The sequence below is a fragment of the Ascidia mentula genome, chromosome 3, assembly GCF_947561715.1.
Source record: "Ascidia mentula chromosome 3, kaAscMent1.1, whole genome shotgun sequence".
Lineage (NCBI taxonomy): Eukaryota > Metazoa > Chordata > Ascidiacea > Phlebobranchia > Ascidiidae > Ascidia > Ascidia mentula.
Window position 1 is genome coordinate 21,325,175 of NC_138568.1, and position 18,806 is coordinate 21,343,980.

Sequence of the window (18,806 nt, forward strand, 5' to 3'; positions counted from 1 at the left end):
AGCGATTTGTCGATAGAGGTTACAATGTTGTGGAGTTACCAAATTGCTGACTCAGACCAGATGTGGTCAACTCGCTGCAAAACATAAATAATTTAATTTTGACGTTTGTGAAGTTCATAACCTGGTTAAACAATGCGGTATTTCATTAGGTGTTGTTCAAGTTTATTTTTGCTTTAAATTTACCGCAATCGACCACTGAGGTATTTTTCGCTATAAATTTGGTGAAGAAATGTCAAAAACATCAAATAAGTCACCACAAAGTTGAGGTTAAAGGTGTGACATCACACTTCAAACGTCTTCAAGTTATGTCACTGAGTCCCTGAGCGAAGAAACACACGATCCTATCTTGTTGTTGCCGCTGTACCTCTTTTTTGCCGATAATCAGAGACAAATAAGACGTTGGTTTGTGAAACCGTATCTTCAATATAAGGCGCTTTTCATAAGGAAACGAGCCTGAGAATCCCTTGTATGACGTCATATTCGCTGCTGCGAAAAAGGTTTACGATTGTTGGTGGCCGCTACTTTTTGTGCTGTCTTGACCGTGTCACATACACTTTTAAATAGAAAAAAACATGCGTCATCACAGAAAATTGAAGCTCCAGCACTAAAAGATACATTGAAGACAGTGGATAAGAATTAAACAATGCTGTGATGCGTTGGCACCATGCTAAAAACATATTACTGTAGTGCAACCTTCTGATGTGACGTAAAATCTGATTTAAAGTGACTCATTGTAAATGAATGAGAGGCGGTAAGGAGTAAATGGCAGGTAAAGTGTTGCAACAAAGCACGCGTAGTTCTTCCATCTGCGACATTATTATTATCACAACACTAACGTAGTCATTAAAAGAAGTCAAAGTCAATTTACCATCAATCAATGTTATTTTTTTTGTAAGTGCAGTGCACAGGCTTGTGTTAAAACAGGCTTCATTTATTCATCTATTAGAGTTGTGTAAAAAGGTTACAGTACGCTTGCTCTTAGTGTGGCAATTAGGTTTTTATTATTGTTAACATTCTGATTGGTGAATGTTATGGTGGGCAAGTGAATGGTAGATAAGAATCATGGTTGTCTGTTTTGCAACCGAAACTTTGATATTTTGACATTAATGCCCAGGGGAGTCTCTTGAAAGACACTACAAATTTGCAGTGATAATGGCAGCAGCATGTGGTGATTTGCTGTCAATTAGCGTCAGAGACTATTTCCCGGCTTAGTGAATTGCTTTAAACCCTTCACCTTAGCAACAACATCATAACTAAACGTCCTGGTCAGTGAATACGATATCTAGCGCTTTTTCAGATATTTGCTGCACTTGCTCTCCGTGTGGCTTTCATAAGAGGCTTTTTGCAATGATAATGGCAGCAGCATCAGTGATGAATTGCTGTCAATTGACGTCAGAGACTATTTCCCGGCTTAAGTTGACTGTATTGCTTTTAACCCCACACCTTAGCAACAAAATCATAACTATACGTAGCAAGGCAGTCGCCGCTTAATATCATGCACCACTTCTCCAGCTGTAGTGCTTACTAAGCTCATTCATTAAAAAGCAAAATTGTACAACAAAGATATACGAATCACGTGTCGCTTTTTCCGTTTTTGCAGCACTTGCGTTTGCGCGAAGAAAGAAATGAAAGTTTGGTTGATGTAGGCTTCTTCGCAACAAACAGTTGGCAAGCTTTGATGAATTCCCTCTTACAAAATGGAATATTTGTAAAGGGTGTGCCAACTGAAGGTGTTCAGAATCTTACAGATGAACAGTGACCAATCCATGGGTGCACAGTATATTTGTAGACATTTGCACTCTCTCTAATGTTCAATAAAAAGAGGTTTTTACGATTTTATTCATTAATTTGGGAGTTTCATCAGTGATTGATTGGGGACGAGGAAGAAGGTACGTTGGGTCGGAGCCGTGTACAGCACAAGCTAGTCATTAAAACAAGTCAACAGTTCATCTATCATCAGCACTTGTTGTTTGTTTAACTGCAGTGTAGAGCTTTGTGCTAAAAATGTTTTATTTATCAAAAAAGAACAAAGGCTTCTAAGAACAGTCCTTTTGTATTGGACATGTTGTAGAATTTACATGTTGTAGAATTTAACAGATTTGCTTTAGCATTAGAGTTGTGTAAAATATCTATGTAAAAGAAGGTTAAAATATACGCACTTGCTCTCAGTTTGACAATTAGGATCGTGTTATTAAATGGTCTTCCCAATCGACAATGTATTCCATATTTCCTGCAAACAGCACGATGTCCGCAAGGACGTGAATAAGCTGGATTTTTTTCCACACGGTACACTGCACCGTGCCTTGTGAGTAAGCGAGCGAGAGTGGGTGGACGATTAGAAACAATCATGGTGTGTGGATTTAGGGTTTTAACTTTTTTTGTTTGTTTCGGTGCGTTCACGAAGCTTGTCGCCCGACGCTAACGTTGGTCATGTCGCTAGCCATGTTCTTGGGAAAGATTAATCGCAATGAGTTGCGACTCAAGCTTTTCTAGTCTAAAGTGGAAGTCGGGATCACATTGTAGGGTTTGTGACCACGCGTTTTACATGTGTTTTTGCAGGCCAGCAATCGTTAGATAACATTTATAAAGGTTTTAACACGACCACCTGTCGACCTTTCCAAACACGCAAATGGATTCATGTTTACATCGATGAGTGTGGTGTGGCGTTGCCATTCGTACGTCTGTTTGTTTTCTAACAAGGGTCACGCAACACCGTATGAGAGTTACCTCATGTTTGCCTCTGGAGTCTTATTCAGAAAAAAAGCATGTGTCACAACAGAAACTAACATTTCTTATCACTAAAATCTATGTGAAGGCAGTGAACAGGAAATTGAATACGGCCAAAAACGAAATACATAATGTTGTGATACATTGGCGCAATGCTAAAAATACATCACTGCAGTGTCACCTTCTTATGTGACGCTATTTAACGTGATGGATTGCAAATTAATTAGTGACAGTAAGGAGAAAATGGCAGGAATCATGCGTCATCGGTTGCCAAATGTGGCAACAAAGTACGATTAGTCCTTCCTCCTGCGAAATTATTAGTATATCAGTGGTTTTATATTAACATAACAGTGGGTTTTACGCAGTTGCAAGAGGTCATGTACCATGTTGTCCAACTTGACATGAAGCGTTCCATTGAGCCATTGTAATAAATATAGCAACGTTTTCACATACTTAAAACGAAGATGATTTTTTGAACAAGAGTTTATTTGTAGTTTATCGCTCTGTTATGTTGTTCGTTGTTGATTCAATTATATCTGGTAAAAGATAGGTTGCAAACTAATCTGTGCGATATTTAGGTTTTGTCTAAACCACAAACAAAAAACAGTAACTTCTATTACTTTTGAACATCGTACACCAATACTCAAACATCTTAGTTTATTGATATAGACTATTTGCAAATGTCCAATCACTTTCACTTTCACTGTCAGTTTCATCTTTCAATTTCTCCTCTTTTATTGCAAGAGTTATTCAAAAATTACAATCATTGTCAGTGACATGTGACACACAGTTCTCCGATCCCACACAGTTCTCCGATGAAATCGAGTTAGGTTCTTAACACAATGCGAGTTGTTGACATTTGTTTTACAAGTGAATGGTAGATTATAATTGTAGTTGTTTGTTTTGCACCTTTATACGTGCACATCCTGATGAAGGCTGTTGCATATCAACCGAAACGTTGATATTAATAAGCATTGTTGTCATAAGAGGCTTTTTGACGCATAATCAGTGATGAATTGCTGTCAATTAGCGTCAGAGATTATTTCCCGGATTAAGTTGACTGTATTGCTTTGAAACCTTCACTTTAGCAACAAAATCATAACTTTACGTTGCAAGGCACAATATCATGAATCACTTTTCCAGCTGTAGGGTTTACCAAGCTCTTTTATTAAAAGCAAAATTTTACAACAGAGACAAACGCAGCACGTGTCGCTTTTTTCCGTTTGTGCAGGACAAAGGATTACGCGAAAAAAGATTTGAAAGTTTGGTACTTTGCACACACACTGTTGGCCAGCTTTGATGAACTCCTTCTTACAAAATAATATATTTATAAAGAGTTTATCAACTGAGGGTCTACAGAATCTTAGGGATGAACAATGACCAATCGATGGGTGCACAGTATATTTGTAGACATTTGCACTCTCTCAAAAATTCGAGGTCTTCAAAATTTTAATCAATAATTGGGGGCGAGGAGGAAGTTACGTTGGGTCACAACCGAGCACAGCACAAACTAGTCATTAAAACAAGACAACAGTTCATCTCTCATCGGCGATTGTGATTTGTTTATGCCGTGTAGAGCTTAGTGTTAAGTTTTTAATTTTTTGAAAAGAAACACCGGTTACTAAGAAAAGTCCTATTGTGTTGGATCTACTATGGTTAGAATTTAACAGTTTTGCTTTATTATTGGAGTTGAGTAAAGTATCTAGGTTAGAGAAGTTTATAGTATACGCCCTTGCTCTCAGTGTGGAAATTAGTATCGTGTTCTGAAGGGGTCGTCCTAACCGAAAATAGAAAAAAAACACTACAACTCGTGTTTCTAACCTAAATCAATGGTTGTTTACACATTGTGCAAATTGACTGTTGCGGTACACGCGCAGAAATGGCGATTTGTCGATAGAGGTTACAACGTTGTGGAGCTACCAAATTTCTGTCACAGGCTAGTTGTGGTCAACACCCGGAAAAAGATTATGATTAAATTTTGAAATTTGCAAAGATGATGCGTTAAACGATGCGGTATTTCATTAGTTGGTGTGCAAGTTCAGTCCACCGCAAATCATGCAATATATTTCGTAAAGATATGTCAGAAACGTCAGATTACGTCCCCACAAAGTTGAGGTTAAGGATGTGACTCCAAATGATGCCACTGAGTCACTGAGCGAAGAACACACGATTCCCACCTTATTAAAGTACATGATAATATCGTTGCTTCTGTAGCACTTGATTTAAGAGTCAGAGACACATAAGCCTTTCAGAAACAAATAAGTTTTTGGTGTGTGACATCACGGCGGCGTATTTGTGTGTGACGTGACAACTTGTCATGACCTTTGTGGTAGCGTAATTTGGGTGATCTCCTATATTTTCTATACAAGGAGATATTCGTATGAAAACGTGTCATTTTTCTCAAAAGAATTCCTCCTATGACGTCATATTCGCTACAGCGATAAAGGTGTGCGAGTGGTAGCCGCTATTTTCAGTGCAGTTTTTTACCTTTTTTAGTTGACATACAACCGAAAACTGGAAATATGTTTGTTGTGGATGTACATTTAGTTTACGCAAAGTTGCCATGATCGTGTCGCATGCAATTTTAAGTAGAAAAAATATGTGTGTTTCATCACAGAAAATACAAGTTCCCAGCGCCAAAAGCTAGACTAAAGACAGTGAATAAGAAATAAACAATGTTGTGATTTGTGGTGACATGTTAAAATCACTTTACTGTAGTGCAACCTTTTTATGTGACGTATAATCGGCGAAAAAGATTTAAAGTGACGGATCGCAAATGAATGAGAGACGGTAATTATAAAATGGCAGGTAAAGTGTGGCAACGACGCACAAGTAGTTCTTCCACCTGCGACATTATTATTATGGTTTTACTTCTTCAAGTGTCCCGCAAAAGCTCATGTTTATCGTCCTGTGTTGTTTATGTTCGTTGTTGATACAATTAGACCCAGGAAGCGATAGGTTGCAAATTAATGTGTGCGACATTAATCTTCGACGTTTATTGACTTGCTAACTATGCGTTGTACCAGTAATAGTTGCACGAAATGTTAATAACATTCTCATACATTAGCCTCATGCCCTCCATCTTGAAACCATCCCTGACTTTCTTCTCCAAATTTTCACCGAGGTAATATTCTTGTGATTAATTGCAGTAAACAGTAAAAAAGTTGAGCAATGTTTTGTTGCTTGAAGTTGGTAAACATCACTATTGAAAACGTAAAGTGCCGCCACACCACTGTTGGCGTTGCCATTGTTTAGACTTTTGGAAGAAAAAATGGTTTCTGGTGGCATTAAAAATTGATGAAAGCAAACTACGTAGGTAGAAAACTTGGAGAGAGGTGTAATAATGCTGTGCTGCAAAATCGATTCTTAATTTCATGGAAAAAAAACGTATCGCATGGTGTGACGTACAGGAAGCAAGTCACGTGACTGTGGGTGTTGAGATTCTTCTACATGGAGAACGCAACACTACCCACGATGTTTAATCTTCGACGTTTATTGATTTGCTAAATATGCGTTGTACCAGTAATAGATGCTCGGACTGTCAACAACAACGTCAACATTTTTATATATTCGCCTGAGGTCCACATCTTGAAACCATCCCTGACTTGCATTTTCCAATCTTCAACGAATCATAAAAATTGTTTCCGGTAAAATGTTGCTCACGTAACTATCGAAAACGTTGTGCCCAAGAAACTTCATGACCGGAAATTTTCTGCCACTAGTAAATTTAATGTTTTAGAATTATTTTGATTTTGTAATGAACTCGAGTTGGACTCAAGTAAACGAACCAGAACATGTTCCTTGCGTACTTAACGCGGCTTACTTTTGCACCTATCACCAGCAATAGGGTTTATGGCGAACAAACCAACAAATTGTTGACTTAAGATAAAAAACGCTTTACTGGAAATAAAATTTTTTATGAAGACGTCTTTAATTGTTTTGAACGAAGTTTGGTGAAAATTAATTGAAAAAAGCAGATTACACGGGAGGAACCGACAAACATGTATCAAAGTTGTATCGCAAATACGGTTCTGTATTGCGTGGAGTGAATCGGTTTGCATGGTGTGACGAACAGGAAGCAAGTCACATGTTTGTGGTTGGTGTGATTCTTCTGTATGAAGAACGCAACACTGAAACCCACGAGTTTTAATCTTTCCTAAATATATATAGGTAATATTTCCACAGACTGTCACCAACAACGTTAACATTTTTATACATCCGCCTCATGTCCTCCATCTTGAAACCATCCCAGAGTTGCTTCCCCCAATCTTCTCCAAGGCAATAAAAGTTCTCCATGAAATCATACACTCCTTACCCGAGAAGTTTTAATGCTTCTCCCATTCATGTTGTGCTAGTTTTGGTCACGCCCGCAACTAACACTTTCATTTTGTTGCAACTTGATATTGTTATTGTGGTTGGTCATAGTTGGGTTTGGATGCTAAATTTCGATACATGAAACGAAGCAAAATAATTCATCACGCACAAACACTTTTTATTCCCAGGACAGTAGTTTTGCACCGTCCTTATCAAAGTAAATATGTTATTTTTTTATAAAACTTTGCATTGAACGAATGATTTACCTTGGTTGCGCATTACCAATTAACCTGACATTTTGTCATTGCTCGCTAAACTAATAACATTAGAAAGGATGGTGTCACAAGTTATTGTGGTTAATTACAGTAAACATTGAATCAGTCTTCCTATGTTGCGATACTATGTTGCTTGAAGTAAGGTGGCGCTGCAAAACCTGATCGGTAAGCCAAGTTGTGTAAATAGCTGTCATTACACAAGACTTTTACGTTGTCAAAGCTCGTGTATTTGGTGTTGGACTTCCATGATAACTACGTTAATTTCATCAAACACATTACCAAGCAATGAACGCGACACCGATATTTACCAAATAGTGTTTAGGTGTTTTGACCGAAATCCAATAAAAATACTCGTAAAATTGATAAAAACAAGCAAATCGTACAAGTATAAAACTTTCGGAAAACAGGAGTCTCAAAGTTGTTTTGCAAAAACTGTTGTTTATTGCATGGAGTAAATCGGTTCGCTTTGTGTGACGTACAGGAAGCAAGTCACATGTTTGTGGGTGGTGTGATTCTTCCACATAGAGAACGCAACACTACCCACGATTTTTATTCTTCGATGTTTATTGATTTACTAAATATGTGTTGTACCAGTAATAGTTGCACTGACTACCAAAAATCTTTTTTTTGATTGTTAATAATTACAGTAATCAGTGAATTAGTTTAGGATTTGTATGTTGCTTGAAATTGGTGGATATGTAATCACTAATAACCTACTGCCTCCACACAGCTGAAGGCGTGGTCATTTTATAGAAACATTGAGGACAAGGTGGGTTTTGGTCACATTTTAGCGAAGGATCTTACGCAGGACAAACCTTCGACAGGTGTAATTTACCACTAGATAAGAAACGTCATAACCGGAAATTCGAATAGAAACTTCTGTGAATGACTTGTGATTCCCATTAGTTTTTGCAAACAGCACGATGTCCACAAGGACGTGAATAAGCTGATTTTCCCCCACACAGTGTACTACACCGTGCCTTGTGAGTAAACGGGAGAGGGTGGGTGAAGGCTTATGCAGTATCATGGTGTGTGGATTCAGTTTTCCATTATTTTGTTAGTTTTGTTTCGCTCACGAAACTCGTCGCCTTTCGCATCTGTGGATTGCGCTTTATGCGAGGTATAAACTGTCTATCGATTTTTTTTTTGCTGGTTTGGTCATGCTGACCATGTTCTTGGGGAAGAGTAATCGCAAAGATTTAGGAGTTCAGCTTCTGTTGATTGATTCAGTGGTACGCGACAGCATTCCAGGTATTACGCGAGCACCGTAATTTGCGAATCTAGTTCGAATTTAAAAATCATATCACAGAGGCAATACATTGTCACAAAGGCCAAGACCCACCCCACATTCGGATGAATGTTTGCTTCCCGCAAAACATGCATTGACTCAACATGTGAGCAACAACAAAATACCCTATCCTTCATTTTCTTTAATGGGTCACGAATCTCACCTTTTGTAAGTCACGTAACTCAACGTACTGAACTTTATTCACGTCATTTTGGTCTTAGTGTTTTTGTTTACTTTCCGATGTAGCCAACCAGCATTAAAATGCAACATCTACCCACATATAAACGCAATATAAACAGCGCCTCGAAATACGAATTCAGGGTTTTTAAATAAACAATATTGCCAACTTTGTTGCACTGTACAGAGAATCAGTTATCGTACGAAGTTAGGCTTGGTTGCGCGGGTCGGTGGGAGACTAAAGGCTACTGCTGTGCACATAACAGTTCCAAACTCTATTGCATGGTAGTCAACTATTTAAACGAAAAAATCTGAGAATATTTAAATACTACGAAATGATTCTTTGAGTATTTTATTTCAGGATTTTTTGTTAGAAATTTTGAGCCTTGCTGAAGAATAACTAACTATTACATAGCTTCTTTTTATAGGGAATCCTTGAAATTATCTTCCTTGTAACAAGTAGCAATATTTATAGAGATTATCTGCGCCTGATTCTGTTGCAATGTCGTCTGCGGAAGGCGGTAAGTAGGTTCTCTTACATTGTTGGCGAACCCCAATGAAGCAAAAACTGTTTCGGTTATTTCAAGCATATGTTTTTTTCAAGAACACAGCGGTACTGGACAACAACACAAAGCTATACAAATAGTCCGACCGAGTTCCCAACAAGACAACATTTATGAAATCGATGCTGATGAACTTGAACGAATATTTGGACATTCAAGTGTGGCCAACAAACCGGTTGCAATCTATTCAATCGCTGGAGTTTTTAGAGGAGGAAAATCACTGATGTTAAATTTCTTCCTCCGTTATTTGTGGGCGAAAAAAAATAATAAAGTAAAAATATATCAAAAATTAGTGGTAACCGTTTTAAATGTCGCTTGTAACAGTCAGATTCATGGCTTGATTCCAAAGAAGATGAACTGGTGGCAGGATTTCCATGGCGAGGTGGTAACGAGGGACACACACAAGGAATTTGGATTTGGGATGAGCCGTTTTTCATTGATACACCACATACACAAGTAATGATCAAATTTGATGGTTGTGGGAAAACGCTTTCCAACTTGTTGCCTTTCGGCCTTTTGTAAAGTTCCATATATATTTGTAGCAGCAAATAGCAAACACACGAGCATTCGTATTAAAAGTTGTTAACAGACCTGAACCACTACCTACTAGGTTTGTTAAAAATGACTAATAACGACGAAATAATTTCCTATTTTTTTATTTTTGTGAACGTGAAAAAAAAAATAATGAAAAAAAGTAACGCAAAACATTAATACAAAACCGTTTGATTTTTGAGAGCCACTGTTTTGGAATATTTGCAGTTTTGCTGCGGTTATCCTCTTTCGCAGGGTAAATACAAATAGTAAATTTTTAGGTTGCTTTATTTCTTATGGATTCTCAAGGATCTTTTGATAATCAAGACTCAGTGAAAGGCTGTTCTTTTATATTTGCACTCAGCACTTTGATGAGCTCCGTTCAAATTTATAATGTGTACAGACAAATTGGAGGAAACGATTTACAGCATCTTCAGGTAAGTCACAGTGGCGATATTAAGTGAATTAAGTGCATAAATGTGGTTTTTATTTCGGGAACTCCAAAAGGAGTAAATGACGTTCAGCGCCAGTACAAGATCTTGATTTATTAACTGAAATATTAATTTCGCCTATTGGCATCCTCGGTTTTTGCCAAATGTGAAACGCGTGTAAATATATTGTTCTTTTCACGTGGTGCAGGTAGCCACGTAAATTCCGTAATTTTTGCATGTACGTTTTGTCGTAATGGATGGATGCTGTAGTGGCAAAGTGTATCATCGTCTTAAATTTCTTTTGGCCGCCGCATAATGCGCATTTCCTGCAAGGCCGAGAATACTCACCAGCCTGTGTGTTTCCGAATGCAAGGGCACGGTGGTTTGTTAAAATGGCGTCAAGTGTTTTTGGTCGGTTAAGGGTAACGGACGATGCAGGTATAACCTGTTATCACATCGGCTTGTCGCAGGAAAAGTTTCATTGTTTTTGATCGTTGCGGTTTTGGCAATCCCGATAGTAGAATTACTGTTGATTTTTTTGTTTTGGTTTTAAATTTTTTATTTTGTTGCTATTATTTTTAGACAGAAACTGAGGATGCAATTAGGCGTAATTAATATTTCAGTTAATAAATCAAGATCTTATACTGACGCTGATCGTCTTTTACATCTTTTGGATTCCAGAAATATGGCCTATAATATTGATTCGTAAACACTGATCCGTCGGTCACCGACTTGCGCAGACTGATTCCTGCAGTCACTTTTGACATTTTCTCTATTAAATGTTGTTACTCTTTTGTTTTGTGATCACAATAAAGGCGTAACTTTATAGGTTAACAACCACTATTTTAACAGCTATTTACACAATACGCAACAAGCGCTCATTGGATGGATTATGTCAAAAAGTTTTCCAGCCTGACAAAGTTAGTTTCGGCCGCAAGACAGACTTTGAAGAAACGGACGGAAACTGGAAAGGAAAAGTCGAAAAGCAATAAAACATCATTTCAGGTTACTAAACATTTTCATTTCATTTTACATGAAAACGATGAGAAATATTCAGCAATAATTTATTTTACTACATTATTTTCTTCCTACAAATTATATTTAATTTCAATTTTATTTCAAGCACTTAATGTTTCTTGTTCGTGACTGGGGTGACAAAAAATACAAATGTGATTTCGATGGTGGCGAAGAATATCTTCAGAAAGTTCTGAAACCAACTTCAAAAAATTCAGAAGTTGAATCAGTTCGGAAGGGCTTGCGTGATGCTTTTGAAAACATTTCTTGTTGTTTGATGCCATATCCAGGACAAACAGTTGCTGTAAGAAGTGATGATGAAGGAAGTCAACTTAAATTGAAAGGTGACGTTTTTAGTTTTTGGAAAACTGATAAAATTTTACTACTATATGATGAAACACCCTGTGCTATAGTTTTTATTGTGAATTCCAGATATCGATGTAGAGTTTCTTGACACTGTCAAAATAATTGTGAACAATCTCTTTGCCCATGATAAAGTTGTGATTAAAAAATTCATCGGTACAGCGATTACAGGAAATATGCTAGTGGAGTTTAGCTTGTCTTACTTTAAAGCACTTAACAATGGAAAAATGCCAAATGTTACAACAATAGCTAAGGTAAAGTTTCATTAGGACTAATTTATTATGAAAGTTTTTTGAACACTTTCTGCTATGATTGATTACATTAAATGTAAACTTTATTTTACCAAAAGTCGTTGTTAATTTTTATCGTAGTTTGTCACCATATAAAAGCTGCTTAATATTATAACTAAGGAATCTGCAGAAAAGAATGCTCTATACGCCACAGAAGAATGCGTCAAAAACTATAAAAAACAAATGAACGAGGTATCAGTAAAATATTTGTAAAATTGTAAAAACAGTAAATGACTTATAATTTTAATTTCTTGCAGTTCTGTAAACAACAATGCTACAGCCAAGGTTTGTTTGTGAATAAACATGAAACCCTAAAAACAAAAGCTCTGGAGTACTTTGATAACCAACCAAATTTCGACGACGACGAAATCCTTGTCAAGTTCTGCAAACATTTGAATGAAAACATAGATTTGGAGTTTGCTTATTTTCAAAAACTTAACGAACAGCAGTTGGTGCGTGCAACCTATCATGCGACTATTTGTCATAGCTTCAACAATAATTTAAAAAAGAATATATTAGCTTTCGCCAATTTTTTTTCTGTTTTTGGACCTACTTTCCATCATAGTTAAAAACAATAAATTTATTTATTGAAGAAACAATGGAAAATGACTGTCAACAAAGCTACAAGGGACGCAAAAAAAAACTACGAAAAGGAAATGCAAGAAGTAATGTTTTTTGTTTGAAGAATTTGAATTTAATTTAAATTGTTAATAATTTTCTTGAAAAAAAACTTTCAATTGTTTTCAGTTGTTTGGTAACAGAAAGCATTTATTAGCATTATTAATTGAATTTCTAGGCGTTCAATGGAAAATATGTAGAAAAATCTCAGTTTGCAGAGATTGAGAAACAATGTCGAAAGAATGCTTTTGAATCGTACAATAAATTCATGAAAAACACCCCCCCCTGGCCTTGAAATAACTGGCAGAGCATTAAAAGATTTCTTGGATAAGCTGCGTAAACAGTTCGAAGAAGAAAACAAGAAAAAGCTTGTAAGTGCGTTTATAACCACTTTGTGTTAAAATTGCCAGGTTGTATACAACAGTAAGGCTTTGATTAAAAAGTGACACCTTAAATGCTAACCATTGTGAAGTAATCGGTTCTCAAACTGCTCTCCTCATCATCAGAGCTCCGAACTAACTGAGTTACGTGTTACCTTTGGCTTTCCTATTTAAAGTAATTTACTCCTAGTTTTCATACTTAGAAAAGCTATTGTTTTTAACCACTAGACGACCAGAAGTATTTAAACGTGGTGATGTGTTTAGGAAACAACATTTAAAAATAAATTATTTCAAATGTGTCATCTTTATGCTTCTTGTTTTTGAATATTTCAGGAGAAACAAACAGAGTTCCAAAAAAAAATTTCAGAAATCTTCTCCAACTATCAACATGGAATTAGAAATGTAACTACGCTTTTGTGTGTTAACTATTTTATTTTGTACAATGGGTTCGAACTTAAATCCCAAAAAATTATCACCAGGAAATGGGGAAGTATATGACGCCAGACTCATTACAAAATGTTCATTTTAAACACAAAAAACTTGCAACGGATGAATTCACAGAACTTGACAAGAAAGATCTTGGTGTCGAATACGAATACCAGAGGAATATGTTGGAGAAAAATATAAATGAATATTATGAGATGGTTAAGTATGAAAATATGGAGAAAAAGGCAAGTATAAATTTATATAAGTTGTTTTATTTACACTAGAGTTACGCAAGAAATGACTTATTTTTTTGGGTATATTTTAATTTACACATGTGCATTTGACACGGGAATTGCACCTTATGGTACGTTTACAACAAATATATAAAAAACTTTGTTGTAGACGTACCATAAGGTGAAGCAAAATCAAATGTACGTCTACAACAAATATATTTCTAAATTGTTTACTTCTACGTGAACCAAATAAAGCAGAAAACTCCCCCAAATGTAGCGGCGATCATCACCGCAGCGAGAATCCCAAAATTTTACTTTACATCGAAGGTCAGGGCAAGTTGTAACGTCCCACAAAAATACGTTACTGACGTCACAACCAAAGACGGAGGCATTGGTTTTTACTTCTGTTTGCTCATTGACATCACATGACGTCATTTTGTGTGTGGTGACATAACTTTAACCACACCTTAGTGTTGAAGCAACTGGATGTTTGAAACATTCAATGTTACAGTGGTTGATTGCAGCGGATTTTAATGTAATAACGAACTTGAACAAACACTATCGTGACGTACCGCTTTATGTAGGCTCTGGCCGAAAAAACTGTTCGGCAGTTTATCGGAATATATTTTGATGAATTAATGAAATAATTTTATGATGTCACCTTAGATTACGCTATTATCACAGATAAATTATTGTAGTTTTGATGGTTTAGAAGTTTTTCTCGGTGATCGTTGCTAGCATAAAAAAATAATCGTTAATCATTTGTCGGCTGTGGACAATGCACCAATAAATAATAACTGACGCAATAATGAACCATGCAATAACATATTTTTTTGCGAAAAACGTAGCTTGATACGACGACTAGTTTCTAAGATACAGCTGATCAAAGTTACGTTTAAACCGTTGCAAACGAAATCGTGCGAAAGCGAGATTATTGTAGCGTGATGCCATAGAAGGCGCTTTGGTCGTGTGAATGCTGGCAGCAAGCCTTATGCGCATGAATGGAAAACATTGTAAAACTTGGTTTAGTATGGTTTTACATTAAACAGGGGACAACAATCGAACAAGGGCAATAAACGGATTTTGATGTTAATTTGAGCTGCAGACAGATGGCCGCTGTTTCGACCTATTGTGTCTTGTTTAGTCATTTAGTTGTGTTATAATAAAACAGTTACTGGAACAGTTTATTCTTGAGGTTAAACATTAATGATCGCTAACCTGATGCATGAACTTTCAAAACACGACAGATACATTTTTTTACAGATAATCCAGGAGGAAACTAGTGAACCGCGTTTACATCAGCAAATCGGCATCTACTTGAGAAAAATGAAAGATGTGAGTAATATATTCCGTTTTTCGGTTACTATTGGGTCCAAATGTATCTTTTAGCGATAGCTATTGCTTCTCTTTAAAATTGTTCGCTTAGGTTTTTTTTTCTAAATGACACAATTGCAACGAAAAACACGAATTTCTAAATAGAAATATTTGAAGATGGTATTTTCCCCAAAATATGCCAAAAAACAAGTTTGTATAGTGCTTTTATTCATAGTTATGCGACGGGAAATATGTAAAACCGTCAGTTCTAAAGGAAGAACACACCAGACTTGTGACAGAAGGAAAGGAGAAAATATCTGCAGAGTTCACAGAAGAATTTTCAATCATGAAAGATGAGTTTGTGGAGAGATACAACGACGAAGTCGAGGAATTTTACGACAAAGTGAAGGAATACAACGAACACAACAAATCTATATTTGTAAGAGTTCTTAATAGCGCTCTGAAGGGAGGGGCAGAAGGAGCAGGAAAGGGGGCTGAGTTGGGGGCAAAAATTGGGGGTGCTCTTGGCGGCCAGGGCCGGGTTATTGGGATTGGTATTGGTATAGGGGTGGGTGCTATTGGCGGGTTTGTAAAGGGGATTGTAGAAGAACTTAATTCACCAAAGTTGCCGTTCACCGATTTTGTCAATCCAGACACTACCGATGCCCCATGAGAGACATTAACATACCGATCATTTTTACCTTTGCAAAACGTTACATGATTATTGTCGGATATTATACAGAATATTTGTCTTTGCTGTTATAAACTGCTGTACTTTGGCTTAAAAATACGTGTTGCTGTTTGCCACAATGTTATTTTGTTTTTTTATGAAAGTTTTGTTAAGTAGATCCATGCATCTGTGAAGTTGTATCGCAATTCATAGCTGTCAAGTTAATCGCCTAATTGAACACAGGAGCCACACGAACTTGATTAAATCTACCATAACTACAATAGCTTATGTTTAGTTTCCAAGCGTAAATTCTTTTTATTCGAGTTAGTGTGTTGTGTTTGTAGAGTTTATACTTTTTAAAGCAGTGTACATAAGTAGTGTTCGCATTTTGTAAATAAAATACATTGGCTGCATAATATCGTTGTAAAACTGCATTAAAGTTTTCCAGACATGAATACATTTGACGCCTGCTTGGTTAATTGCGAGGTTTTTCAAAATTAAATGGAAGGAATGTAAAATGTAATACGCGATACAGTTTTGGGTAAAAAGTCGAGAGGTCTGCTTTTGGGTTGTGCTTTAAAACATTGCGATACTTTTCGTACAGTTACGGAATTATTACGGCTCCGCGACGCTGCTTCCCTAATTCAGAATTGGCCCGGACCCTGCAACAACGGCTTATCACTAAAGCCAAAATACCTCACACTAGTTTCACTGAATGGGCGCCCGACTTTAATAAAATATACTAATATTGACACAGAGCTCTAATAAACACCAATAAATTCTTCGGTTCGAAAAAATCGCTTGGCCACAATCAATGGCACTGTACAGCGCATGGCCCATGTCCCATCTCAAGACTAACAGGTTATACACACAGCACTCCTTGCACCGGCCAATCAACCACTTGCATGTTAACCAATAGAGCGCTACAGGACGCATATTGGTATTTCTATGAAAATTAGTTTTGGTGCTGGGAAATGCCCACCGTGTAGGCCTGTGTCACAATGCAAAGTCATGCATCACCAAGCAAAGCAGTGACGCAATTAAGTTAAATTTACGGTTGAATGAGCGCACATGTGCGTGCTGTTGTCATGGCGAATTTTAAGGTGTTTGGGGCAGTTTTAGTGTGGTTTTGAGCTATTCCAATTAGGTAGTAACTTGCTGGTGGGTGCTGCTGAAATTTATGTTGAAAATGGAGCAAAAAAATCAGGCTGTGTTTGTGGCAAAATGAATCGTTTAAGTGTCCAATCATTTGTGATTTTATGAAAGATCCATTTCATATATACAAATTTTGATCAAAATTAGTCTCCGAAAAAATGGTTTAGCCACCCCCCTAGGGCCATTTGCCCCCCTGGTTACATTTTTTTGTAAGTTCCAACTCTTCTCTATGCGATGGCATCAAATTTAGTTGCTGAAAAAGTGTCAATGCCCTCCCCCAAGGGCTGGGTATACCCCCCGGTTGGTCAAATGATCTTCCAGGAGGCCCAAAAAGTCCTTGCTCTGTACAGTCTCATCCAGGAGCAATTTTTTGCGAAATACACAAAAAGTCATTACTATGTCGTGGGGGTGATAACAATGCGAGAAACTTCACCCTTAAAAAAAAGATTTATGGATAGGGCCATGCGCCTATGCAGTAGGAGGTGCGGCTGGTTCTTGCTGGGCATTTACATTTTGTAAATCAGGGTGCAATTCATGTAAGGGATTATTTTCAGCCTCGTTTTGTACTGCTGCTTCAGGTTCGTTACCTGGTGCATTCCTATTAAAGGGATTTAAGTTTTTCCGAGCCCGTGCTATATAATGAGCAATAGTTGGTCTTACACGTGGGTATAGGCGTAGCCAGACATGCTTAATTGCAAAGCCTGTTAATATGACACCCCAAATTAAGGATAAAATGACTAAAATAGCCAAAATACTGCTCCAAAATGGGTCTGTTATAGAGGAGAGTGTCATTAATAACGTTTGTTTAAGTACTGAATGGATGCTGCTTGAAGATGCGCAAGTTTGCCACATCCGACGTTTTGGGGAAGTCCTTTTGCCTCCAAAATACGAGTCTAAGCGTTCATTCTGCCGTTTGGTCTGTGCCAGTGACGCAAGAATTGAGTCTAGATCCCTCAGCGGGTAATGAGGGGTTCCTATAGGGACATTCTATAGAATGTTGGAAGCTTCGATAAAGTTATCTTACTTAATCGACTTATTTATAGGAAGCAATTGCGGGTTTAATTGGTTGATATTCGTATCAACGTGAGACATTGTACAATTAATAAACCGAAAGATTTTTCCTTGTATTTTAAAGTGAAAAATCCTATTAGGTTGGTAGTGCTCTACAAACTATACCTTTGAGTGTAATTCTCTGTTAGAATACAGCTGCCACTTGGTTTGCTTCGATTTAGCGGGCCCTGCTAATTCGGTAAACAATGGATTGTGGCATACACATTAATGTATTGTAAAGAGCGTATACGTACATTTCGGTACGTGCAGCCTATCTCTGTGATAGTTTCTCCAGTAATGGCTGCTTTCTGTTGTCCCGTGAGTAATGATATAGTAAGAGAGGGGTAATGCGCGCGTTAGTTGCAAGTAGCAACGAGAGATAACATTGCATTTGGCATTCTAGGTAAGATACATCAGCATTCAGGTGTTGGAAACTTGATCGTAATTGATCATTTAAATCGTTTTGGTAAAAACCAATAGCAGTCGGCATTGCCTTAGCAGGCGGGTTTAAATAGTGCCTGATAATTGGGCTGGACAAAATCGCATGGAGTGGGATGTTTGTGCTCCAAAAAAGTAATAAGTGTCTGTAGTAATTAATTCTACAGCGGGATATGATATGGCTGGAATTTCCTTTAAATTTCTATCAAGGTGGAAACCATTAACATGGCATTTTTTGGTCATGTTGAGCAGGTAGCGATGGCAGGTTTCCGGGGGAATATCTCGTATTCCGCAACTTGTTGCGGCGAACAAATGCGCAAATTGAAATCAAGGTTAGTTGTGCCAGTGCACCAAAACATGTTTAATAATAGAATTATGTACAAGGAGGGATGTCTTGTTAATTGCCTTTCCATTGGCAAGGGGGGTGCATTTATTTGCACGGGGACCGAAACGCGCGTGATAAAAACTTAAGTCTGAGTTATAACGCTGTCTATTTGGGGGATATCCCGAAAATGGCTTGCTCGGCTGCTGTGACGTACTGTACTGCTG

General features: G+C 37.3%; 2 protein-coding genes and 1 pseudogene across 2 annotated transcripts; 2 read left to right on the top strand and 1 right to left on the bottom strand.

Moving 5' to 3' along the window:
- LOC145895283 (uncharacterized) overlaps positions 1 to 18,272 on the bottom strand; it is a 28,715-nt pseudogene extending 10,443 nt beyond the window's left edge.
- Positions 9,208 to 13,377, top strand: LOC145895280 (atlastin-2-like). The gene is made up of 12 exons (XM_082984060.1): positions 9,208 to 9,302; positions 9,386 to 9,615; positions 9,669 to 9,800; positions 10,157 to 10,312; positions 11,159 to 11,311; positions 11,430 to 11,664; positions 11,753 to 11,937; positions 12,094 to 12,165; positions 12,231 to 12,425; positions 12,567 to 12,638; positions 12,770 to 12,962; positions 13,305 to 13,377. Exons 1-11 carry the CDS (start codon positions 9,284 to 9,286, stop codon positions 12,884 to 12,886), a joined length of 1,566 nt encoding a protein of 521 aa, XP_082840186.1. The 5' UTR covers positions 9,208 to 9,283; the 3' UTR covers positions 12,887 to 12,962; positions 13,305 to 13,377.
- LOC145895282 (uncharacterized) lies at positions 13,508 to 16,024 on the top strand. Its single transcript, XM_082984061.1, has 2 exons — positions 13,508 to 14,965; positions 15,180 to 16,024. The coding sequence occupies exons 1-2, from the start codon at positions 14,837 to 14,839 to the stop codon at positions 15,615 to 15,617; spliced, it is 567 nt and encodes a 188-aa protein (XP_082840187.1). The 5' UTR covers positions 13,508 to 14,836; the 3' UTR covers positions 15,618 to 16,024.
- Positions 18,273 to 18,806: the final 534 nt, after the last annotated feature.